Genomic DNA, 27,162 nt, shown 5'->3' with positions numbered 1-27,162 from the left:
ACACTGACACTTGTTGATGGCCCAGCACTGAAATCTGCAGCAATTTGTGGAAGGGTTGCACTTCTGTCAAACTGAACGATTCTCTTCAGTCGTCATTGGTCCCGTTCCTGCAGGATCTTTTTCTGGCTGCAGCGATGCTAGAGATCTGATGTTTTGCCGGGTTCCTGATATTCACAGTACACTCGTAAAATGGTTGTACGGAAAATTCCCCACTTCACTGCTACCTCAAGACGCTGTGTCCCATCACTCACTGCTGACTATAACCCCACATACAAGCTCACTTAAATCTTGATAACCTGCCATTGTAGCAGCAGTAACTGTGCCCTACACTTGTTGTCTTATACAGGTGTTGTTGACTGCAGTGCCCTATTCTGTCTGTTTACATATCCCTATAATTGAATACGCATGCCTATACCAGTTTCTTTGGAACTTCAGTGTATAATTATACACTATATAATTATGGTATATATATTTATATTATATATATAAATGAGAAATTACTGTTAGACCAAAAGGAACATATCATTTCCAAAGTTTTCTCAGCCTTACTGATTAATGGTGTACTTTGAAGTATACAGCCAAGTTGTTATTTCCATTTTTGCAAAATATTTTGACAATCATCCCAGTCATCGTCTTCAGATGCTGTTATGTATAGTCTCTGCCTAGAATCAACATAGACTGTCTGACTTGTGGAACTCCTGGGTCACGTCTTAATTACTCCACAATATTTTAGCAAACAGACTTATTGCCATTTCAGGTGGTCCCTAATGACTGCTCCTATGCTACTGTTGGCATCCTATATATGTCAGCTGTTAGTCTTTCCATCACTCTGCTCCTGTTGCTATCTCTGCGGCTGCTGTTGTAGGTTATGGTTGTGGTGGGGGGATAATGGTGCCAGGCTCTGGACACTGGTCTCCAGTGTCGCACTATCGCTGTCAGGTGTGGACCTTACTGCACGGAAACACTTTTCTTTCTGTAGGCTCAGTGCAGGGTTCCACATATGACTCATTTGTAGGCCACTGTTGTTGTTGTTGTGGTCTTCAGTCCTGAGACTGGTTCCATGCAGCTCTCCATGCTACTCTATCCTGTGCAAGCTTCTTCATCTCCCAGTTACTACTGCAACCTACATCCATCTGAATCTGCTTAGTGTATTCATCTCTTGGTCTCCCTCTACAATTTTTACCCTCCACACTGCCCTCCAATACTAAATTGGTGATCCCTTGATGCCTCAGAACATGTCCTACCGACCGATCCATTCTTCTAGTCAAGTTGTGCCACAAACTCCTCTTCTCCCCAATTCTATTCAATACCTCCTCATTAGTTATGTGATCTACCCATCTAATCTTCAGCATTCTTCTGTAACACCACATTTCAAAAGCTTCTATTCTCTTCTAGTACAAACTATTAATCATCCAGGTTTCACTTCCATACACGGCTACACTCCATACAAATACTTTCAGAAACAACTTCCTGACACTTAAATCTATACTCGATGTTAACAAATTTCTCTTCTTCAGAAATGCTTTCCTTGCCATTGCCAGTCTACATTTTATATCCTCTCTACTTCGACCATCGTCAGATATTTTGCTCCCCAAATAGCAAAACTCCTTTACTACTTTAAGTGTCTCATTTCCTAATCTAATTCCCTCAGCATTTGACTACATTCAATTATCCTCGTTTTGCTTTTGTTGATGTTCATCTTATATCCTCCTTTCAAGACACTATCCATTCCATTCAACTGCTCTTCCAAGTCCTTTGCTGTCTCTGACAGAATTACAACGTCATCGGCGAACCTCGAAGTTTTTATTTCTTCTCCATGAATTTTAATACCTACTCCGAAATGTTCTTTTGTTTCCTTCACCGCTTGCTCAATATACAGATTGAATAACATTGGGGAGAGGCTATAAGCCTGTCTCACTCCCTTCCCAACCACTGCTTCCCTTTCATGTCCCTCGACTCTCATAACTGCCATCTGCTTTCTGCACAACTTGTGTAAATAGCCTTCTGCTCCCTGTATTTGACCCCTGCCACCTTCAGAATTTGAAAAGGAGTATTCCAGTCAACATTGTCAAAAGCTTTCTCTAAATCTACAAATGCTAGAAACGCAGGTTTGCCTTTCCTTAATCTATTTTCTAAGATAAGTTGTAGGGTCAATATTGCCTCACATGTTCCAACATTTCTAAGGAATCCGAACTGATCTTTCCCAAGGTCGGCTTCTACCAGTTTTTCCATTCGTCTGTAAAGAATTCGCGTTAGTATTTGCAGCTGTGACTTATTAAACTGACAGTTCGGTAATTTTCGCATCTGTCAACACCTGCTTTCTTTGGGATTGGAATTATTATATTCTTCTTGAAGTCTGTGAGTATTTCGCCTGTCTTATATATCTTGCTCACCAGATGGTAGAGTTTTGTCAGGACTGGCTCTCCCAAGGCTGTTAATAAATCTAATGGAATGTTGTCTACTCCCGGGGCCTTGTTTCGACTTAAGTCTTTCAGTGCTCTGTCAAACTGTTCACGCAGATCATATCTCCCATTTCATATTCATCTACATCCTCTTCCATTTCCATAATATTGTCCTCAAGTACATCGCCCTTGTGTAGACCTTCTATATACTCCTTCCACCTTTCTGCTTTCCCTTCTTTGCTTAGAACTGGGTTTCCATCTGAGCTCTTGATATTCATACAAGTGGTTCTCTTTTCTCCAAAGGTCTCTCTAATTTTCCTGTAGGCAGTATCTATCTTACCCCTGGTGAGACAAGCCTCTACATCCTTACATTTGTCCTCTAGCCATCCCTGCTTAGCCATTTTGCACTTCCTGTCGATATCATTTTTGAGACGTTTGTATTCCTTTTTGCCTGCTTCATTTACTGCATTTTTATATTTTCTCCTTTCATCAATTAAGTTCAATATTTCTTCTGTTACCTAAGGACTTCTAGCAGCCCTCGTCTTTTTACCTACTTTATCCTCTGCTGCCTTCACTACTACATCCCTCAAAGCTACCCATTCTTCTTCTACTGTATTTCTTTCCCCCATTCCTCTCAATCGTTCCCTTATGCTCTCCTTGAAACTCTGTACAACCTCTGGTTCTTTCAGTTTATCCAGGTCCCATCTCCTTAAATTCCCACCTTTTTGCAGTTTCTTCAGTTTTAATCTACAGGTCATAACCAATAGATTGTGGTCAGAGTCCACATCTGCCCCTGGAAATGTCTTACAATTTAAAACCTGGTTCCTAAATCTCTGTCTTACCATTATATAATCTATCTGAAAGCTGTCAGTATCTCCAGGCTTCTTCCATGTATACAACCTTCTTTTATGATTGTTGAACCAAGTGTTAGCTATGATTAAGTTATGCTCTGTGCAAAATTCTACCAGGCGGCTTCCTCTTTCATTTCTTCCCCCCAATCCATATTCACCTACTACGTTTCCTTCTCTTCCTTTTCCTACTACCAAATTCCAGTCACCCATGAGTATTAAATTTTCATCTCCCTTCACTATCTGAATAATTTCATCATACATTTCTTCAATTTCTTCATCATCTGCAGAGCTAGTTGGCATATAAACTTGTATTACTGTGGTAGGCGTGGGCTTCGTGTCTATCTTGGCCAAAATAATGCGTTCACTATGCTGTTTGTAGTAGCTTACCCGCACTCCTATTTTTTTATTCATTATTAAACCTACTCCTGCATTACCCCTATTTGATTTTGTATTTATAACCCTGTATTCACCTGACCAAAAGTCTTGTTCCTCCAGCCACCAAACTTCACTAATTCCCACTATATCTAACTTCAACCTATCCATTTCCCTTTTTAAATTTTCTAACCTACCTGTTAGATTAAGGGATCTGACATTCCACGCTCCGATCCGTAGAACACCAGTTTTCTTTCTCCTGATAACGACGTTCTCCTCAGTAGCCCCTGCCTGGAGATCCGAATGGGGGACTATTTCACCTCCGGAATATTTTACCCAAGAGGACGCCATCATCATTTAACCATACAGTCAAGCTGCATGCCCTCGGGAAAAATTACGGCCGTAGTTTCCCCTTGCTTTCAGCCGTTCGCAGTACCAGCACAGCAAGGCCGTTTTGGTTAGTGTTAGAAGGCCACATCAGTCAATCATCCAGACTGTTGCCCCTGCAACTACTGAAAAGGCTGCTGCCCCTCTTCAGGAACCACACGTTTGTCTGGCCTCTCAACAGATACCCCTGCATTGTGGTTGCACCTACGGTACGGCTATCTGTATCGCTGAGGCACGCAAGCCTCCCCACCAACGGCAAGGTCCATGGTTCATGGGGGGGTGTAGGCCACTATCTATATTAATTAGACCATCTCAGACTCAATTTCTGTAGCCTCTCTAGTAACGCAATCCCAGAAAGAGGATAACTGCCCATGTATTTTGATTTTGCCATAATCAATGGAATGACCAGTTTTTATACTATGATTGGTGTTGTGGACTGGCAAGACAGCCAATCCACTAGGAGGAAGCCGAAAGGCACGCGTTTAAGCTGACGCAGGCTGGCGTGAGGTCTGGAACAGGACAAGGTAATGAGACTAGAAAAATGGTACGAAGCTGCTGGAATACTTAACTTTAATCCATAATTGGTGAACATCGCTCTTGACGGTACATGTTTTACAGCATCAATAGTAACTGGTAATGGCGCCTTGCTAGGTCGTAGCAAATGACGTAGCTGAAGGCTATGCTAACTATCGTCTCGGCAAATGAGAGCGTAATTTGTCAGTGGACCATCGCTAGCAAAGTCGGCTGTACAACTGGGGCGAGTGCTAGGAAGTCTCTCTAGACCTGCCGTGTGGCGGCGCTCGGTCTGCAATCACTGATAGTGGCGACACGCGGGTCCGACATATTCTAACGGACCGCGGCCGATTTAAAGGCTACCACCTAGCAAGTGTGATGTCTGGCGGTGACACCACATTTGGCCACGACTGATTTGGTGGACAGGTGTAATTTGGTATAGCATCTATATTCACAGCATGCGTACAGTTTTCCCATTGTATGCTTTGACACAGTGGCAGGGAATTTGGTAGACGCCTGGTTTGTGAAGGCCTCAATCGCCCTTCACTAAGCCTAATAGCATCCAGGTTTTAGGTGGTGGGCAACAAACACGTTTAATATTATGCCGCTCCAAGATCCTGCTGACATAATGTTAACTGTGTATTTCATCCACACCTTAAAACACTGACACTACTATGCTCAGTGAAGGATGATCTAAACCTTTGCAAACCAGGGGTCCGCCAAATCCCCTGCCAGTGCAGCAAATAATCCATTGGAGAAAATGTATGCACAATAAAAGGGAAATGCTGTGAACAAACAGGTCACACCAAATTACACCATATCACCAAATGAGCTGTGGCTGACCATGGTATGAAAACTGGCCATTCTATGGATTACAGCAACACCAAATCACTTTGGCAGTCTCCATCTTTTCTGGGATTGTGTGATTAAACAGGCCATTTAAATTAGGGTTCATGATGGTCTCATTAATAAAGATAGCGATCTGCGACTGAGTCATGTGTGGAACCCTACACAGAGCTTACAGAAAAAAAAAACATTCCTGTACAGTGACATCCACACCCAACAGTGATAGTGCAGATCATGGAGATCAGAGTTGGGAGCCGGGCACTGCTACCCCCATCACTGCCACCAGCCACACATATAGCAGTTGGCCTGGGTGATGGAGGAAGTAATGGCCATCATATATAAGACACCGACAGGAGCAGAGCAGCAGTCACTAGGTATCACCTAAGTTGGCCACAAGTCTGTTCGCCAAAATAATATGATATGACTGGGCCAGACACCCGAAAAACATCAGATGGGACTGCACAGTTGGAGTCCAGGCAGTGAGTACACATAACAGGACAACTTGAGGCATCTGAAGACATCATCTCTGCCGGTCATTGAAATAATGTGCAGAAATGGAAACAACAACTTAGCTCTACATGCTAAAATACACCATTAAAAGGAAAATATTTGCATCCTTGGACAATTAATTTTTATTAAAATGAAAACTTTCAAATGAAATACCATAATGGTTTAAAGTACAATCCATTAATCACCTGTGTGTGTGTGTGTGTGTGTGTGTGTGTGTGTGTGTGTGTGTCGGTGATCTGTCATCTCAAACACAGTTACAACACAGGAACATATTTCCATTCACATACAGCTGATCAACATGTGGCCCATAGGCACAAACATCTCACAGCACAGACACTAGATCAGCTTTTGAGCTACTATTCTTTTTATCATGTAAATCCTCAATCTCACAAACATAACCCCACAAACATCCGACAATGGGTGTGGCGCCAATGTTACCATGGTCACAAAGTGGGAATGTTTGGGTGTCCATATAGTTGTTTGTGTGTTTGCTTGCACCAGAAAAAGAGCAGTAGCTTGAAGCTGGTTAAGCCTCTGTGCTGTTATTTGTGTCTAGGCACCATACACGAATGATTACTTTTTCTCATTATTATTTATTTTTTCTATCCCTGAATTTCGGTTATTTTAGAGTTCAATATATTTCATCATTTAAGAACTGCCAATCACTATGCATATAACAATAAGCCCACAGATTCTTCTCTTAACAACACTGTAATTGATCTACTAGTTTAAGAGTGATGTCATATCCACAGTTCTCACATCATAGACATTGCAGGATATCTAGCAATGTGGTTCCACAAGGATGTGTTTATCAATGGAAATATGCAACATCCTTCCTAATTCAATTTTTTTACTAGCTGATTACAGAAAATATAATTTCAGCACACTTAAAAATGGACGAAATGTTTCCTCAGTTTTAGTGATCAACAGTGTTGTGAACGATTGAGATATATGGGAAACAGAGCAATAACGACAGATATAGGAATTTGCAACAACAGTGGAGATAGATTTGACACACAGATTAAGATTGCATTCAGCACAGTACAAGGCAAATGCCACCATTATGCTGCAACATTAATATACCTTAGAATTGTCTTATCAAAAACACAATACACAGCCTTAACACTTAAGAGCCAGTACATGTAAAAATACAAGGTTTGGCAACCTGCCTCAAAGTATCCTCTTGTTATCTCACCGGCTATATTCATGGGTCAAGGTCATTATGTGCTGTACAGAGTGATACAACCGCCAATGCAAGGTCTCATGAGTAAATGACAATAGCAGATTTACAGCCTGCCGTGGATCATCTCAGCTCACTTGTCCCAATTCACTGATGTGTAGTACATGCCCTCCAGTGGACTTATTCATGATGACCTTGCGATACTTAGTTACTTTTTGGATACTGATTACAGACAGGTCTATTTTCCTTCACTCTTCACTTTTTCATCTGACTGCATGTTGAGCTTACTGTCAGTGCCCTGATGGCGTAAGCATACACCAAGAGGGTGGTTCATATTAAACTGCTTCCCAGCATAACCAAGGTTTTGAGTTATTCAGTGAATCTCCAGAGTACTTTAATAGTCTGAGTACCAATTCTGAACACAATTAACTTTGCAGGCATGCTGCAAATACTCCATTTTTTAATATATTATTATTAATTAGTTAGTTAAAAATATTATTTATTTATTTATTTATTATTATAAACAAATATTCTTTATGTGTGTTTTTATTTTAATTACTGGTTTAGTTATTCATTTTCGTTGGTTTAGGTTAGTTCCTTATCTCCTTTTATCTTTACTCTCCTGAAAACCTGGAAAATATAAATATTTTGTTTTAATAACAACAGGAGCAAGAGATGTATTCCACCACAGGGGCAATCTCTCAGAAATTCCTCATCGTTATCTGCTCCACCTGAAATCTCTAAAACCTTTACTTGCTACGCATATCATTTGGCACAACTATGCTATGTTGTTTGATGAGTCTGGATGATAGGTCCAACAATTTAGCAAATTATTAATTCAGAGATAATCTCTCGACCAATTCTGACTGTGGAAAATGCAGGTCCACACTATCATTCCAAATTTCACCTCCGAGCGCATGTTGTAATATCTGTACCGTGATAGTTAACTAATTTCAGTATGGAGATATACAGACCTTGAATACTTTATGTTAATTACTGGATTTTTTTGTGCAAAAAACTATTTGAAGATTTACTACGAGGGTAATCCCAAAAGTAAGGTCTCCTATTTTTTTTATGTACGCAGACTTGTTTATTTCTACAACGGTTTACATCAGTTTACAGCTTGAATGTTTAGCTATTTTTTGACATAATCACCATTTCTGTCGGTGCATTTTTGTAGATGCTGTGGCAGTTTTTGTATGCCCATGTCATACCAGCTCGCTGCCAAGCTGTTCACAAAGTTATGAACATCTTCTTTCACCTCATCGTCGGAGCTGAGTTGCTGTGACCACAATTAATGCTGACAGGTACTGAGAGACTGAAAAAACTCAAACGGGCAATTCAGAACCAAAGAAGAGGAATGTTGAGTAAGGGCTTACACATTCTCCATGACAACACTCGCCCACACATTGCTCGGCCTACCGTTGCTCTCCTTCAGCAGTTCCAATGGAACATAATCACCCACCCACCCTATAATCCTGACTTGGCACCCAGTGACTGTTACCTGTTCCCTAGGTTAAAAGAACATTTGGCCAGAAAGCAATTCAGCTCTGACAACGAGGTGAAAGAAGAGGTTCATAACTTTCTGAACAGCATGGCGGTGAACTGGTATGACATGGGCATACAAAAACTGCCACGACATCTACAAAAATCCATTGACAGAAATGGTGATTATGTCGAAAAATAGCTAAATGTTCAAGCTGCGAACTGATGTAAACCATTGTAGAAATAAACAGGTCTATCTACTTATAAAAAAATAGGAGACCTTACTTTTGGGAGCAAGTTATTAATTCAGAGATAATCTCTCGACCAATTCTGACTGTGGAAAATGCAGGTTCACACTATCATTCCAAATTTCACCTCCGAGCGATCTACATTGATCTTAAAATAAAACCCGTGTGCTAAATTTTTAATAAATGTGCTACATTCTGTAATTAAATTAAAGAAGAAATGCATCCATATTTCTACATAACATTATAAGAATGAAATGGTAAGTACTTAAAGATTTGCCAAAAATGCCCGGGATTCTGTGTCACGCACGTTACAAAGGGCACCAGACTGGAAACTGTTAATTGCCAAGAGATATCCACCTCCAGAAGTCTTTTATTCTATTTGGTTCAAAAAGTGACAGGATTTATTATTTTCCATGATTTATATTTACTTAATTAGTGTCCAGTACAAACAGTGTTGTTGAACAAGCAGTTATGCAACATATACTGACTGTAATTTGACAGGTGTATTTTCTCAACATTCTCCTTAACTTGTTTACATATTGTTTTCTGACAGGAATCCTACAGTAGGAGGAAGAATAGATAAGAGAGTTACAGTAGATCGTGGGCTTAGTAGTGGAAATGAGACAGAAAAACAGACTAAATTCCACAATAAATTCCACCTAGTAACAGCCAAAACACTGTTAAAAAATCACAAGAGGTGGAAGTATACGCGGACAATGCCTGGAGTCAAGGGAAGATTCCAGATGGTCAGACATATTCTATATCAGGTATTGCATTGCAAGGTGTACCGGCAAGCACATTAGTACTGAATTTACAAATGATGGGAGTACACTGAAGCTTAAAAGAATCACTCAGAAGAATCAGTGTGGAAAGAAGTTGGATACTGAAGTACTGATGAATTATGAGTGAGTGAAATTCTCTAAAGCAGTAAATACTCAGATAATGAATACCACAAAAAGAAGAATGGACACCTCTAAATAAGGTAGTCACAGAAATCAGACAGCCAAATATAGGTGTAAGAAAGGTAACTGCCAAGAAACTTTGGGTAACAGAAGAAATCCTTCAACTGATTAATGAAAGGAGGACATACAAAAATGTTCAGAAAAAGACAGGAGTACAGCAGAATGAGACACTAACACTAAGCAATGAAATAAAAAAAGAGAGGGCAGGCAGGGAAACCAAGATGAAGAGTCTGCAAAAAAAAGTGAAGAGGGTGAAACAGAAATGATTTTTGGAAGGACTTATTAGCATGTTGAAACGTCACAATACCTTCAATGGAATCAAAATAAAAGATGTCAACATTATAAAACTGCAAGAGGAATTAATTGTTAAATGTAGGGGAGAGAGCAGATAGGTGGGAAGACTATGTTGAAGCCTCTACAAGGGGGAGGAACTGCCTGATAATGTGATAGAAGAAATGGAAGTCAATATGAAAGATGTAAGGGATCCACTATCGGAGTCAGAATTTTAACAGATGTTTGGAACACTTGCGATTAGATAAAGTAAAAGGCGCAGACAAATTTCTTTTGGAATTTCTAAATTCACTGGGTAAAATGGTAGCTAAATGCTATTTGGGTTGGTCTGTAGAATCTATGAGAATGCAGACAGATTTTCAGAAAAATATAATCCCACAGATAGAAAGAGCAAATAAATACAAGAGCTGTCACACAATCAGTTTAATGCCTCATGTATCAAGGTTGCTGACAAGAATAACATGCATAAGAATGGAAAATAATTGAGGACCTGTTAGGGGCAAACAGTATGGCTTAAAGAAAGGTAAACACAACAGAGAGACAGTTCTGACGTGCTTGATAATGAAAGCAAGACTTATGAAAAATCAAGACATGTTAATTGGATTTGTCAATCAGAAAAAACATTCAACAACGTGAAATGGTATAAGATGTTTGATATTCTCGTGAAAATAGATCGCAGAAATAGGGAAGCTGGACAGCATACAATATGTTCAAAAACTGGGACGGAAGAATATGAATGGAAGATCAAGAATGATGTGCTGATATTAGAACAGGTACAAAATAGGGCTGCACTGTTTTGTCTCTACTGTTCAATCTATATATCAAGAGAGCAATGATGGTAACAAAAAAAGTTCCAGAAATTGAATTAAAATTCAGGGTGAAAATAGTAAGATGAAATTGCTATCGCCAGTGAAAGTAAGAAAGAATTTAAGAGCTATTAAATGGGATGAATAGTCTAATGAGAACATGCTACTGATTGAAAGTAAACCAAAGAATGGGGAGTAATAGAAATCAGGTTAGCGATAAACTTAACATCAAAGTTGGGCACCATGAAGTATTTTAAGTGAAAGAAATCTCCTAACTTGGACACAAAAGAAAACTTGACAGACCAAGCAAAACATACACAGAAAGCAAACTAGCTCAAGAAAGAGAATTTTCCTGGCCAAAAGATGACAACTAATATCAAACTTCAGCCTTAACTTGAGGAAGAAATTTCTGAGACTGTACATTTGGAGCACAGGATTGTATGGAAGCGAATCATGGACTGTGGGAAAACCAAAAAATAAGAGAATCGAAGTGTTTGACATGTGGTGGTATGGAAAGATGCGGATCATTGGGTGGACCTTTAAGGTAAGAAATGAAGACTTTCCAGGAAAATCAGTGAGGAGAGGAACATGTGGAAACTCTGATGAGAAGACAGAACAGAATGATAGGATAACAAGAGTAACTTCTGGTACCAGAGTAAACTGCAAAGGGTTAAAACTATAGGGGAAAGATAGAGATTGGAGTATACAAATTGCTGCGAATGTTGGTGGAAGTGCTAAATGAAGACCAAAGAAAATCATTCCCCTTATATGTGTTACTCAAAGGAGAATGCTTTTGGCACTGTGGGTATGCTTCTTTGGTGGCCTCTGCAGCAGTAAATTTTTGATAGCTCATGACACTTTCCATGATAACGTTATACACACCAAGGAGTCAACAAATTAAAATAAAATTCTTAGGCATGAAGCATTTTCTGTAATTTCTCACCTCATATTAATGAAGTTAAAAATATCATGCTTTGAGAGGGACACAACATTGCATGCTGGTGAAAGTCAGTGAACTTGTAGAAGATATGTTGCTAGAAAAATGGAGAGTATATAGAATAGGTGGAAAATATTGTCTAGTAAAAGACATAAAGTAAAGTTACTGTTGGTGAGGCAAGATGGTGTACAAACATAACAGGGGTAATGTGAGAATAGTATTACGACATAAGGGTGCAATAATTAAATCAAATTATCCACCAGGGTTTTTATTATTTCTTTCTGTATCCCAAAATGGAAAAATTCTCCTGTCTCAATATGACATTTTCTGATTTTTAATCAACCTACCAATATCATTGTTCATCTTCACACCCCTCACGCTCACAAACCAGTGTGAGCTTACTGTTGTCCTACATTGCTGAATATTTGAACATTTAACTAGAACGCTGGCACTAGTAGTCTGGACTGGGACACTGTCACTGGAGACGGGCTGTGCTGATAGCAATGGTGTGAGGCATGCAGTATGTGTTGGACCTGTGTTCATGGCAAGATAGTGAAGCATCAGAATCTAAATTGTGTTACATGGAATGTCATAATAATTCTGTTGACATCATAAGGTTTGGTGTAACGTGGCTTGAATGTTGTGAAGAACTGGGTGGAAATATCTTATAGAAGTGTGCTGTATGCACTAGTAAGCAAAAAGTGCTTTCGCTGGTAGTGTTTATGTATGCATGGTTATTTGTTACAGAAGTATTTGTGGCTATATCATTGAGAAACTTCAGTAGCAATAGCAAACTGAACTGAGCCTCCTGTGTGGGAATGTGTTAGCTACAATATCAGTAGTTATAAACTTTACTGCAGTACTAGGTCAGAAAATAGTCTCTATTTACTTGTCCAATAATAAATAATCAAGAATTAGATTTGGCTAGACATATGTGATTAATGGTTTTCAAACGTTCACTGCAACTGGTTACGATATTAAAAGATTTTCAGAACACACTCAAGTGGATTTCTGCACTTGCAGTATGTTTTTCAAAACTCGCCTTACCACCTACATACTTAACAATTTCAACTGAGACCTGCTGTAATGTGGCCAACATCCAATTAAAAGGTGAGTGATTGAAATAAACCGTCATACTCTGGTTAGACATTAACAAACATACAATGAAACCATACACAGTTCATTTCATAATGCATCTTTTTCAAGCGGTGGAATATTCTAACAAAATGGGGCCAATACACTTCACACTGTGTACTGTGTAGTTAGAGAACTGGTAGAAGGTATGTTGATAGAAAAAGGGAGGATGGAAAACTGAGCATAAAAAAGTGATAGAGGAAGGTTGTCATGGGTGTGATAAGATGGATTAGAAATGTAACAAGGAGTCAGGCGATAGTATGGGGACCCAAGTGTATAACTAAATCACCTTCTCCACTATGACTCTGATTGTGTCTTTCTGTATCCCAAAATTAGGAACATTCTCTCTTTCCAAAGCAACATTTTCTGATAATCAGTTTACACAATATCATTGTCCTTCTTTGTGCCCCTTGTGGTCTCAAATCCTCGACCCATGTTTTAAACACCTGTGAAATTTAACTAGGGATTTTAACAAATAACTTACCGTTTTCCTTGATTTACTTTGCCCTGCCTGGAGGTCTATGTCAAATTTCTTCAGATATTGTGACTGCTAGCAAGCAGCAATATCTTCATTTCATGAATCACAATCCTTCCACATTAGCATTCTCCATCTTACAGTTTTGAACTTTGTGGAACACACACAACAGTTATGAAGTAAACTCCCCAAATAAGTATACTATCCACCTTTTATATGCTACTGCATCCCAAAGTTATCCTACCCTAGACCATTACTGTTTACGCCATACGAGGGTCCATAAAATTATATGTGATTTTGAATTAGGACCTATGAACTAGCCTTTTTTCAATGATATGACTTTAGAATAATGCTCTTAAAAAGATCAAGATTTTTTTTTTTTAGACCCAGTGCCATATGAGGGTCCATAAAATTATATGTCATTTTGAATTAGGACCTATGAACTAGCCTTTATTTCAATGATATGACTTTAGAATAATGCTCTTAAAAAGATCAAGATTTTTTTTTAAATTTTTTTTTTACATCCCCAATGGACTTGGAACCGAGTAATTATCTGTTGGCCACCAAACCATGTTAAAAAACTTTCCAGATCAACAAATCTCTAATCATGTCACTTTAACTGATGATTCTTTAGACCCAGTGTGTAACTTACTCCAGTCCTGTCATTTGCGGAACATACATTACTAATGGCACGGTAATTCTGCACGATCCCATGTGAGCTATAACAAATTAACTGAAAGTTTTGTGAAATTTTTGAACTGGTGACACTATGACTGAAGCATCAGTCGAATGAATTACCACAGACACACTGTCTACAGTAGCAATAAATGACATCCTACAGCTAAGCACATAATGGAATACAACAGATAATATCCGAGTTCCCATCAGACCACATAGATCTTTTTTATTCTTCTGCCAACATCTGTGTTTCTAAACTATGATCAATTCGGTCACAATCTGGTTATTCTTGTTCCAGGAGCTGCAAGGTGGATCTTTTACTGGTACTTGCCCAAAGCCTGAACCAAAAAATTGTGTGCCTTGTAATAAATCAAGTGAGTGGTAGAATGTTTACGACACTTGACTCTCACTTGGAAAGATTGAAGTTCAAGTGTCTGTCTTAGCAAACACATTTAAGTTTTCCATGATTTCCCTACATTCCTTACAGCAATTTTTTTTATGGTTCCTTTGATAAGGACATGGCCAGTTTCCTTTCTCACCCTCCTCTGAATCTAGCTTTGCTCCACCTCTCTTGTCCTTACCATGTACACAATGTTAAATTCTAATGTTCCTTGATTCTCTTCCTGCCAGTGACGACAGTACTGTACCAAGTTGCACTTCAAAGAGTAACAGACAGAGTTATTCACATTTGTATACTACAATAAAGTCAAAAACTACATTAAATCTTTTAAAGTAAAGATAAGATAAAAAGGTCTGCCTCCTTAGCTGAGTGGTTAGCATAGACAGTTCCCATGTGGAGAACCCAAGTTTGATTCCCAGTACTGCCACAGATTTTTTCCTCGGTGGGAGGACTGGTAGGGTGACACTCAGCCACGTGATGCCAGCTGAGGAGCTTCTTGACTGACTAGTAGTGGCTCCACAGTTTGGAAAGTCTGTGAAACAGCTGGGAGAGTGGTGTACTGATCACATGCCTCTCCATTCAGCATCCACATGACACCGCAAGGCAGAGGATGACAAGGCACCAGTAGACATCCTTGGGCCTTCATAGCCTGGCAAGGAGCTTGCTTATAAGATAAAAAGAACATGTTGCAATGTTTAGAATTGCACACACTTGGATTGGTCAACTACAGAAATAAAAAAAAATAAAAAAACAAGAAAATGAAGCAGGTCAGAGCATACACAAATGATAGCTACGGTTCTGGAACTTGTACAAAATCCAGCGGCTAATGCCAGTGGCTAATACCAGTATCTTTGCTGATTTATATATTATGTCCTCAAACAATGGCCAGAGCACAAGACAAAAACCCAGTGGTGGTTAAGCACCTACCACATCACCAAAGGTACAATGAAATTCACCAAGAATCTACATGCACCACATAAACCATCACAAGATTAAAAATGTGATATAGAGTCAAAGAAATGACAGTAACCTGTTGTGAACTTCAAGATTTGTGTTGTATGTGTTAGTGCAGCATAAGATAGCAATCTAAATAAATGTTGTATCAAAAGGGGCTTTACAATTGTGAAAATTCATGAAACTTCTTGGCAGATTAAAACTGTGTGCCGGACCGAGACATGAACTTGGGACCTGAAAACTCATATTGATTTATTCACTTAACTTACAGACATGGTTTTGGAATCAGTTTATAGCAAAATACAAGTTTTTTACCTTACACCATAACTTCCAGTGGTTATGTGGCACACACCCCATCGGAAGTTAATTTCCTGGCAAACTCACAGTAGTATGTCAGGTGTGACTTGTACAACTGCAAGGTAGAGCTTAGCTCTGAGCTCTGGTACGCACTGATAAGGGTAGAACAAACATGGTATCCTTAATGAATCCCCAAAAGAAAAAATCAAGGGGTGTAAAGTCATCAATGAATGTGTGGGCCACACAATTGGCACATCTTGGTCCATCCACTTACCTGGAAAGCAGACATTTAGGAAATTCCAGATGTCAGAGAGGTAGTGTTGCGGTGCAATATCTGCATGCTTGATCATCGATATCAATCTGGGACATTAAAAATTTTTCCAGCATATCTCAGTAAACTTTGACTCTTCAAAACAAAACACACAGTGAGCATAATTGGGACCAGTAAATGCAGCCATCTTCCCTGCAACTACTGCTAGCATTTGAGGTGGCATAACTCCGTACTAGGATACCACATGACTCAAAACTTGATCTATTTTCCTCCAAGATGACACCAAGAGCAAGTCTAAATCATATGAATATGTCTGTACAAATTTTCAAAGTTGCAAAGTCCTTCTTGGGACCCGTAGTGTTTGAGGATTTGGAAATTTGTTGAATTTCTGCTTCTGCTGGATGTTCTGATAAGCTCCCCCATTTTTTCAGCCGTTTTATAACTATTATATACTTATAGAGTATTGACTTTGGGATTATCTTATTTGTAATATTCTACTGTAACAGTAACAAACCTGAGTAGCTTTTGCCAAAGGCTAATTCAAGAATTTCATAGTATAGTGCGTATTTGAATCAATATATAAAATAGAAACCTTTTATGAGCTTCAGTGTACAATGTCACTAGTGCAACACATGAAGAGTAAAGAGCCGTAAACTGAAAGGTGAGTAAGGAAAAATCAAAGTGTGACACTGTTGGCATGGAAAGTTTGGATAGAAGGAGCATGACTAAATTTTCTTGTTATTACTTCAGATTGGGAACTCTTGTTTGATCAGCAAGTTATTGCTTAGCTTATATAAAACAGTGAAAGTTAATCACATAATCTTGTATCAGTTTAAAATCACAGGCTAAAAGATTAAAATATGACTGAAATACGTCAAGTACACTAAATTGATAAAATTCGTCACTAAGTGAGAAGAAACAATGCTTATAAACAGTATGGAACTTGTAAATTATCTACATCAGAAAGGCAGTCAAGCAAACCAAATGAAAGTGGAAATGAAGTATAACAGCTGAGGCTAGCAAAGCAGAATACTTTAACTATATGCAAACTTGTTTAACAAATATGAAGATATTTGCACTGAATACAATCTTTATAGAGACCTGTACAAGCAACTTTGTTGCAAAATTGTTAATGTACTTCCTTGTCACAATTCATTTTCTGTATTGCCCACATCAACAGAAAAGAAATTAGGCAAAAAGTTAAGCATTTAACTTATGAAAGTTGTGGAAATGTATCTTAAACATATGCAAGAAATAATTTGGTATATTGCGTTGGCTTTCAATTATACTCTGTTCCTTTTGTTAAAGATGACAAAAAGTAAAAAATCAGGACCCTTTTTCCATTCTTTGGTTGTGTATTCCAGAGGGAAGCATCGACTTGAGATCCCTTGTGTGACGAAACATATCTAACATTAACATAACCTTGCTATGGTGAAGATTACACACCTTCACACCCAGCCGTCATTACATTAATACCTTTCTGAAAATTTAGAAAGTCTGAGAGTTCCTTTTTGTACAACGGGGAGTCAGCAACATACTGCAACCAAGAAGTGCATTTCTTCTTGGCCATCCAAAAGTGCATCAAAATTTGAATCCTGCAAAGGACTTACGCTCCACACCTGCAACAGCACATCCACATGTGCATTGAAGTGTAGGAGCTACTGACAGAAATATCAACAACCAGTTTAAAGAACAAAGAGCAACTGTCACAGAGACAACAAAGACGAATTATGACAGATCTTATACTGGGAATAGGGGGCCAGCAATTTTGATTCTTGATTGTTACAACAGGATGTAAAGAGAAGCGACAGAAATCCAAAACACAGTAACAACTTTAATAGACAAGCAGGAGGGCAGGAATGAGACAAGTTGTGGTCCTTAGTGCTAAAAGATGATAACTCTTTTGCCATAAAAGTTCCATAACACGTTCCAGTGTGAGACTTTGATCTCTGGCAACATTCGGATGATTTATGACACAACTGTTATATGGTTACAAATAAACAGTTGGGCAGTTTGGATATCTGAGCGAGCTTGCAGTGGAAAATCAATATATCTCCATACCTTCTGTAGAAAGAAATTAAATGTCAGACATGAAAATATACTTCAGACTACCATCCAACCTGTGAAAGTTGATGTTGCAAAGGACATACGTACCAGATGTGAACATCATGACTGTGAGACTAGCACCAGTTTTTGTGTTGTTATGTGCCCACTCAAAACAGTAATAAACTGTGTGAAGCAGCTCAAATTTTATACCTACCAAGCTTGCTGCCTTCAGAAACTGCAACTCCATATGCTGTATCGTCATTCAGATTCATGATAGTGAGATCAGCACCCCTTATAAGAAGTTCATTTGTGCAATGAGGATGATCGCCATGAGCTGCATATATCAGGGCAGTATTTCCAACCTGCTCAAACATAATTAAATAACAATATATCAAGTATTGATTACTCACCTTACATGAATACCAAATAAAAACAAAAATTGAGTAATACATACATAAGTATATCACTGACAATAAATATGAGTCATATCAATAATTTTCCCACAGTTTACAAACAAAACAGAAATTTGCAGTCAAATATACAGTTGTGGCTGTACTGTCACTCTTTTCCTATACCTGAAAAAGAAACTGTCAGCCTGCTTCCCCCGAACACCTTGTCAACAGCAACAACAATGAAACACAAATCCAACACCATATTCTACGAAGCCATCAATACTAAATACAGTTCCAACTGATCAACAAGACACAGAAGTTACTGAAATGGCGTCAACTAGAAATTATTGCAACACAAAAAATTTGGCTGTGAGGTGACATGCTAAAATGATGAGCTAAAATGATATGCACTGGTAGTATGCAATGATGTGAGAATGATAAAGCATTGTTGACATCTCAATATTTGGATGATGCATTATACTCAGTCTCCCTCTTCAGCTAATTCTCAATGGCAGTGTGGTACATTTCAATAATATAAACACAAGAGACAAAATATTAGCCATTCCCAGCACACACCACGCCAATACCGGATAATGTTAAGTTCCAGCCTTGACAATGGCCTCAGTTCCATGAGAAAGAGTGTCCACACATTTATTTAGGTATACCATATCCAGATGAACCCATTTATTGATGAACGGATCCTTTAGAGTTTAGAGCTACCAAATCTTGGTTGCCTTGACTGCTTTTTTCCATGCACTGTTCCAAATAGTCGCAAGCATTTCGGTTAATCAAAGTGTAATATGAAGACCGAGCATTTGTGAAGTCAGGAGAGAATGCTTGTAACAGTGTGAATATGGCTGTTGTCAGCTTGAAAAACAAGTGTGTCCCCAACACACTCACCATACAGATATAGAAGAAAGGGCAACATTTGGTCATCAAGAATGCTGAAATAAACATCCAGACTCATCTTCACAGTAACCTGAATGAGTTGGCTCGAGTCATGGTATGAAAAACACCCTCAGAATATCAGAGCACCAGCTCCAGCCTGAACTAAACTGCCACACAATGCAGATTTCATGGCTCAATGAATCATCAGTGCACACTATACCTCACTTAATTTGTATAGAGCCAAAATTGCAACTTATCAGACCACAATAAAACCCTCCACTCAACTACTGTCAAGTTTCTCTGTCACTCAGCTCATTGAAGAAGTGCAGATTTAAATATCACTGTGGTTAAGTGCCACAGCATACACATTGCATGCAGTTCCCTTCCAAATGTTCACTCCAAAACTGGTTGAGATTGATCTGCATTCACTGACAACAAAAATTCCTGTGTTGGGTTTGAAACTGATTGTCATTGATAAGGTGTGACAGTTGTCTCTGTTCCCCATCAATTATGATCTTTTTATGACCACTTCCTTATGCTCTCTTACATGACTAAGTTTGAAACTACCATTCCTCGCAGAAACATTGGACAGTCCATGCTGCTACACGAACAAATTGAGCACCTTTACTCATAGTGTGGTCAAGGGTATGTCCAAACATGATACCTCCTTCTGCCATTCTGCCACATCAACCCATCTTACTGCGCTAATTCTGTACAACTGACTGGCACATACACACTTCTTCACTACCACGACTTAACATCAGTAGAGGCTGGTTCAGCTAACCATCTCGTACCCTTCCTGCTCCATCCACAGCAGTCCTAAGCAATCAGTGTGCTCTTTTATGTGGTGACTAATATTTTATCTATTCTTTTTCCATCAATGTCACAACAAGAAACTCATAATGCAAATATGTAATACTCACGCATCCTTGTCATTTCAATGTTCAATAACACAAATAACATAATTTGCAACAGTCAAGGGTGGAAAAGTAAACAACATCTACCTCCATTTTAACCAGCACAACAATGGAGATTATCTGCATTGCTATCCAATATTTATATTTTTTTAAATTTAGTTGTATCCATCCTGTTCAAATTACTTTGAATAAGAGGAAACAATGTGCAACACCTGTTAGAAAAATATGTGGGCTTTGGTGTCTGCTTTTGTGATAAGCAGTGAACTTTGTAGTTGCAGAATATACCAACTTTCACTTATATGAATGCGAATAATCTCTAGCAATAAGACATACTCTGGAAAATGCCTAAAGATAGTCTCACAGTAAGATTTGCCATAAGTTTGCTAGATGGCATATTTGATGGTCATCTAGCAGAGAGTGAGAACAGCTAGCTCACATGCTGAAGCAGTCACAGGGTGTAAGATCTGCTGCAAGGTGTACCGTGGCTAAAGGTCTGATTCACGAATGAGGTTTTTTACTGTAACTGGGAGTTTTCTCCAATTATATGAATGAATGATTCCTATATGCACCAATAAAAGTAATAACACATTCTTTTCTCTACTGTGCAGACATCCACAACAACTAAAACACACTCTGAGGCTATGTTATACATGAAAACCTCCCTGGCATGGCTGTGCCTTCAGTACCTGCATCCATAACATTCCTGTGCCTTCAGTCAAGTGCTCTTTCCAGGTTGTGACATCAGATGCCAACAGGCCTCCTGACTGGTCGATGTACATAGCAATCAGTTTGCCCTATAAGGGAAATAACGTAGGACTGCCACACTAAAACATGTGAAGCTACCTGCTTGGGAGACATCACATGAACCTGTAAGTACACTTTCAATGGATCTTACTTCACATGAGGTGGTTTTAGCATATACAAAATAAGAACAAGAAGTGGATGATAACAGCAAACTCAGGTATCACTTTCCATTCAACCACAACCTCAGAACATTGAGAATTTTAGTAAACTGCGTTTTCATTTTCAGTTTGTTAACACTGTTTGGAAAAAGAAAGAAAGAAAGAAAACATGAAAACTGTATGTGTGACAGAGATTGGGATTAGTGGATGACATGATGTATAGACAATGACACTATCAACATGGTAGACAAATGGGTCTGAAGAATCATCCATCTAATGGATGAATGATGACACACACACACACACACACACACACACACACACACACACCTGAAAAATTATTTAGCACAAATCAACAAATAATTTTATATGTTTCACCATACTAAACATACAATATGAGCCAAGCCACCACCATTCCCTCTTCCAGTCACCAACTGCTCACTATCTCCCATAATTCTTTACAGGTCCAGTAAACAATATGATCCAAGTAACCCCCTCACTGTGTCACCATTTCCATTAACCCCCATTTAATGTATTGCCATATCCACTAGACCTACATGCTTCCAATAAACAGCCTTATCGCACAAACCTTTCCCTCAAAATATCACCATCTTCAATAGATAATAAATAATACAATGCAAATCACAAATGCGCTCCACTAATGAATACCATCCCTAAAACTATAAAACAATTAACAACACTCACACTTTTCTGAGATATAATACATAGAAAAAGAGGCTCCAAAAACCAAAAAAATATGTGGTGTATCTGGAAAATCTGTCCCATTTTCCACAGTAATGCCCTGCCGTGTGGCAAAAATGCAACTGCAACACTAACTTCCTGCTCTTCCATTGTCTTGGAGAATAGTGCTGTAATTGTAGATCATAGTGAATGTTAAACCTGCGAATCTGCCCTTAGTGTAACCGATTTTCTTTAAGACTGTTTTCAGATATTTTAGCTCATGGCTGAAAGTCTTGAGGTCAGAGAGGGCAGCTCACCATCCACTTTGATCTCCATCATCAATTCAATGTTCAGGTGAAAAGAGCTGAGGACTGCGTAGAACTATACAGCTCAACTCTTTGAACAGATTGGGCTCCTCAATGCCAAAGAGCACGGTTTTTGAAAACATCGATCTTGTGAAACCCAACCCGCCCTTTTCTCACATGACATACTGAAAGCTGTGGGTCACGGTCAAACAGTCAGATGCAGCATTTGAGTCAGTACCACACCTATGCTTATTGACAAAAGTATGATCATATGGAAATCAAATGAAATGGATTGAGGACCTTTTGATAAGGAGGATGTACCATGCTATCTTGGATGGAGAGTCATCATCAGATGGAGAAGGAACTTTGGGTGTGCCCCAGGGAAGTGTGTTGGGACCCTTGCTGTTCATGTTGTATATTAATGACTTTGCAGACTATAGTAATAGTAAAATCAGGCTTTTTGCAGATGATGCAGTTATCTATAATAACGTACTATCTGACAGATGCTGCATAAATATACAGTCAGATCTTGATAAGATTTCAACATGGTGCAGAGACTGGCAACTTGCTTTAAATGTTCAGAAATGAAAAATTCTATATGTCACAAAATGAAAATTATATCAATGATTCACCGTTGGACATGGCTAACTCATACAAGTACTTAGGTGTAACATTCTGTAAAAATATGATATGGAATGATCACATAGGTTCAGTCGTGGGTAAAGCAGGTGGTAGACTTCAGTTTATTGGCAGAATACTGGGGAAGTGCGGTCAGTCTACAAAATTTGGCACTATCTTCAATTCTCAGAATATAGAGCCAAGTTTGTACAGAGCCCTCGGCACGACTCCTACTCACATCTGGCCAGTCCCCCCCGCCCCCCTCCCCCCCCCCCCGCCCCACCCCGTTTGTCTCATCTTCACTTGACTGCTGCTTACATAAAATATTCTACCAAGAACCAACAGAAGAGTCAAGCAACACAAATGAGGTATAATGGTACTCCTCCTTTGTGAACTTTGAGGAGCTCACAATTTCTTGGTGGACAAAATGAGTTGAGTACATAACTTTCCTATAAACGTATTAGACAGGTCTGAGCTTTAATGAAGAGCCACCATGTTCTTGGTGAAATCAGCTACAGTGTTGCAGCATGCCTTGTCCTCAAGCACGCTCCACATCTTCTCAGTGCAGTCCTTGCAGAAAACGATGAGTCTAGAGTTGCCTCTGGTTCCCAGTACCACCAAAATATCCAGATCTTTATCCCCAGGTCCAAGATTTCTGCACATGTTTCTCAGCGAACTTCTTCTGCCACCTCAGGGGGGGGGGGGGGGGGAAAAAAAAGAAAAAAGAAAAAAAACCCACACACAAACACACACACACACACACACACACACATTTAACCTTCTTCGGTACATCTGTCTGATGAGAGATATTGACTGGATACTTTCCTCTGTCTGGTTTGCACCTCTTCCTTAACTTCAACCATGGAAAATCCAGGATGGAATGTAACTATACCAGAGAAGGAAAGTTGCTACTCACCATATAGCGGAGATGCTGAGTCGTCATAGGCACAACAAAAAAGATTCACACAATTATAGCTTTCGGCCATTAAGGTCTTTGTCAGCAGTAGACACACATACACACACACTCCTGCAAATGCAACTAGCACACACATCTGCAGTCTTAGAGAGCTGAAATCACACTGCAGACATGTGACGTTTACCCGCATGAAACTTTTTGTGTATCATCATATCCCATTCCTTGGACAAAAAGACAGGCAGTACGAGGAGAAATCAATCGAATGATTAAGTCGGGCATCATTCAGCCTACCTTTTCACCTTACTGTAGCCCCATTTTTACTGTAAGTAAACCAAACAGATCAGTAAGGTTGGTTCTGGATGCTCGAGACTTTAATAAGATCCTAGAACCGGTTCGAATCAGGTCTGACAACCTGGATGAACAACTTTTGAAGTTCCATAATACCTGGTATTTTACCATATTGGACCTGAGACATCCTATTGGCAAATCAAACTCCATCCAGAAAGAAGAAAGTACACAGCTTATGTACATTGTGGTAGAAGCTTTGAATTCTACATCCTGATATTTGGTCTGAATGTAAGTACAGATGTATTCATTGCAGCATTAGATAAAGTAATAGGACCAGAGCTACTTAGCAAGGTTACGGTCTATGTTGGCGACTTGTTAATCACCACCCCCGCTTGTTCAGAGCACATTCATTTGATTGAGAAAGTTTTACAATGGTTTTTGTTTTTTTTTTCAGATTACAGGGTGACAGCAAATTTTAAAAAGTCTGATTTTGGAAGGGAGAAGGTAACATTTCTTGATCACATCATCCCCGAACAAGGTATCCTGCCTGATCCTAAGAAACTTTATGCCACACACAATTGTCCTGCACCTAGGAACAAGAAACAACTTAAAGCTTATTTAGGATTAGCATCATTCTTCCGTAAATGCATACCCAAATAACTGACAAACAGTGATGCCCTGTTTAATTTATTATGCAAAAACACACCTTGGCTTTGGGTTGACAAATGCCAATTGGATTACAATAATATTAAAAGAGACATTAGTGAGTGCAAATATACTTAGTCGCACCGATATGGAGGGTTTCTGTCTGTGCACAAGTGCCTCCCCACAGGATCTGGGGGCATGTCTGCTCCAGATGAGAGAGGAAGATGGTAAGATATTGACAAAGGTCATTCATTTTGCTAGCCGCACATTACCTGATGCAGAAACATAATACTATGTATCAGCATTAGAAAGTTTGGCAGTAGTCTGGGCAGTCAAAAAAATTTGAGTGGTTTTTATGGGGTAAGAGAACAAAAATATATTGTGATCACCAATCCCTTTCATTTTGTAACGTGTTATTTTGTAGGGCGAGCAATCACAGCCAAACTTCGACGTTTTTTTCAAAGTAAGTTCAGCACTGGCTGTATGAATGATTTTTATTAAATCTGCGACCAGTTTCGCACCAATTATCGGTGCATCCTCAGGCAATCTGAACAAAAAATAATATAATAAGAGCTCATATAAACCATTCGATCCCCCAATTCTGAGGTGTAAATTAAACTTTTAAATAACCAGTTTTTTGAATGAAACAAGAAAGTACTCACATACGCTATTTATAACATAGTAATGTTGAACAAAACATTTTAATGACAAATTTCATTAAGGAATAAATATATTGGGAAGCAGTAGTTAGTTACCTAAACAGGCTTCTGCAGGACGTTCTTGAGTTCACACCACATATAACTCTTAATGCACGTTTTTGTGCCCAGAAAACTTTAGCTTGGCTTGATGAATTACCCCAAAAAATAATCCCATATGACATTATGGAATGAAAGTAAGCATAGTATGCCAGCTTTTTCATTTTTATATCCCCTACGTCTGACACAATTCGCATTGCAAACAGAGATTTGTTAAGACGCTTCAGCAGTTCTGTGGTGTGCTCCTCCCAGTTGAATTTATTTTCAAGCTGTAATCCCAAGAACTTAACACTGTCTACTTCTTCTATCTGCTTGTCATTGTATGTTAGGCATATACTCGTGGGACACCCCTAAGAAGTTCTGAACTGCATGTAGCGTGTTTTTTCAAAGTTTATTGGCAAAGAATTGGCTAGGAACCAGTGATTAATGTCCACAAATATTTTATTAGCGGATCTTTCTAAGACTACACTTGATTTGCTATTTATTGGAATGTTTGTATCATTGGTAAACAAAACGAACTAGGCATCTGATAATATTACTCATGAAAGGTCATTGATATACACAAGAAAAAGTAAGGACCCTAAAATGGAACCTTGTGGGACCCCACATGTAATTAGTTGCCAGATGGATGATGCCTGATAGCTTAATACATGTCTCTTTCCTATACCGCCCTTTTTTCCTGCCAGAGATACAAGATTTGAACCATTTTGCAGCATTTCCTGTTACACCATAATATTCTAATTTACTTAAAAGGATATTGTGATTTACGTAGTCAAATGTCTTTTACAGATTGAAAAATATACCAGTTGCCTGCTATTTTTTTTCTAATGAATTAAGCACATTTTCACTGTAGGTGTCGGTAGCCTTCTCATTATCAGAACCCTTTAGAAATCCCAACTGCGACTTTGACAGTATGTTATTTGAGATAAGGTGGTTATAAAGCCAATTGTACATTACTTCTAAAATTTTTGACAGTGCTGGCAAAAGTGAAATTGGACAGAAATTCGATGCTATTTCTTTATCTCCCTTCTTAAACAGTGGCTTAACTTCAGCATATTTCAACTATTCAGCAAATATTCCATTGATAAGCAATTGGTACACAGATAGCTTAATATGTTTCTTAACACAGAATCACATTCTTTAACTAACTTTGTTGATATTTCATCACATCCACTAGATGTTTTTGATTTTAAAGATTTTATAATGGACATTATTTCTGCTGGGGTAGTGAGGGTCAAATTCATATTATGGAAGTTACTTGAAATGTCTGGCCTGAGGTATTCCATGGCAGCATCTACAGAACCTGACAACCCCATCTTTTCAGTGACAGTTATAAAATGTTTGTTGAAAAGTTCTGCAGCACAATACACATCTGTCACCAACGTATCATTTAGTCTTAATGCTATTTGTCCCTCTTCATGTATGGTTCTACTGGTCTCCTCCTTCACTATATCCCATATTGTCTTTATTTTGCTATCTGATATGACTATCTTTTCCTTTTAATATATTTGCTTTGATGTTCGTGTTACAGTCTTTAATATTTTGCAGTATTTCTTGTAATGTGCTATAGCATCAACATCAGAACTGTTTCGGATTGACAGATACATTTTTCTTTTTGTTTTACAAGATACCCCTATTCCTTGAGTAATCCAAGACTTCTTTGTATACTTTGCTCTAACCTTGGTTAGTTTTGGGGGAAAACAGTGTTCAAATAAGGTAAGCACTTTATTAGCAAAAGTGTTATATTTTTCTTTCATGCCATGAACACTGTAAACATCAGTCCAGTGAATGTCTCTGAGGAGTGTCCTAA

At 38.7% G+C, this 27,162-nt stretch overlaps 1 protein-coding gene across 2 annotated transcripts in view; it reads right to left on the bottom strand.

Annotated features, from left to right (window-relative positions):
- Positions 1-27,162, bottom strand: part of LOC126484064 (ankyrin repeat family A protein 2-like) — a 48,794-nt gene that overhangs the window by 1,177 nt on the left and 20,455 nt on the right. For both annotated transcript variants that reach the window (XM_050107426.1, XM_050107425.1), the window contains exon 4: positions 18,260-18,407. In XM_050107426.1, coding sequence (XP_049963383.1) covers positions 18,260-18,407 — 148 coding nt within the window. The remainder of the gene's footprint in view (positions 1-18,259; positions 18,408-27,162) is intronic.

The sequence above is a fragment of the Schistocerca serialis genome, chromosome 6 (genome assembly GCF_023864345.2).
Source record: "Schistocerca serialis cubense isolate TAMUIC-IGC-003099 chromosome 6, iqSchSeri2.2, whole genome shotgun sequence".
Taxonomy (NCBI): domain Eukaryota; kingdom Metazoa; phylum Arthropoda; class Insecta; order Orthoptera; family Acrididae; genus Schistocerca; species Schistocerca serialis.
Note: the sequence above shows the minus strand (reverse complement) of the source record. Positions and strands in the feature narration are given on the sequence as shown.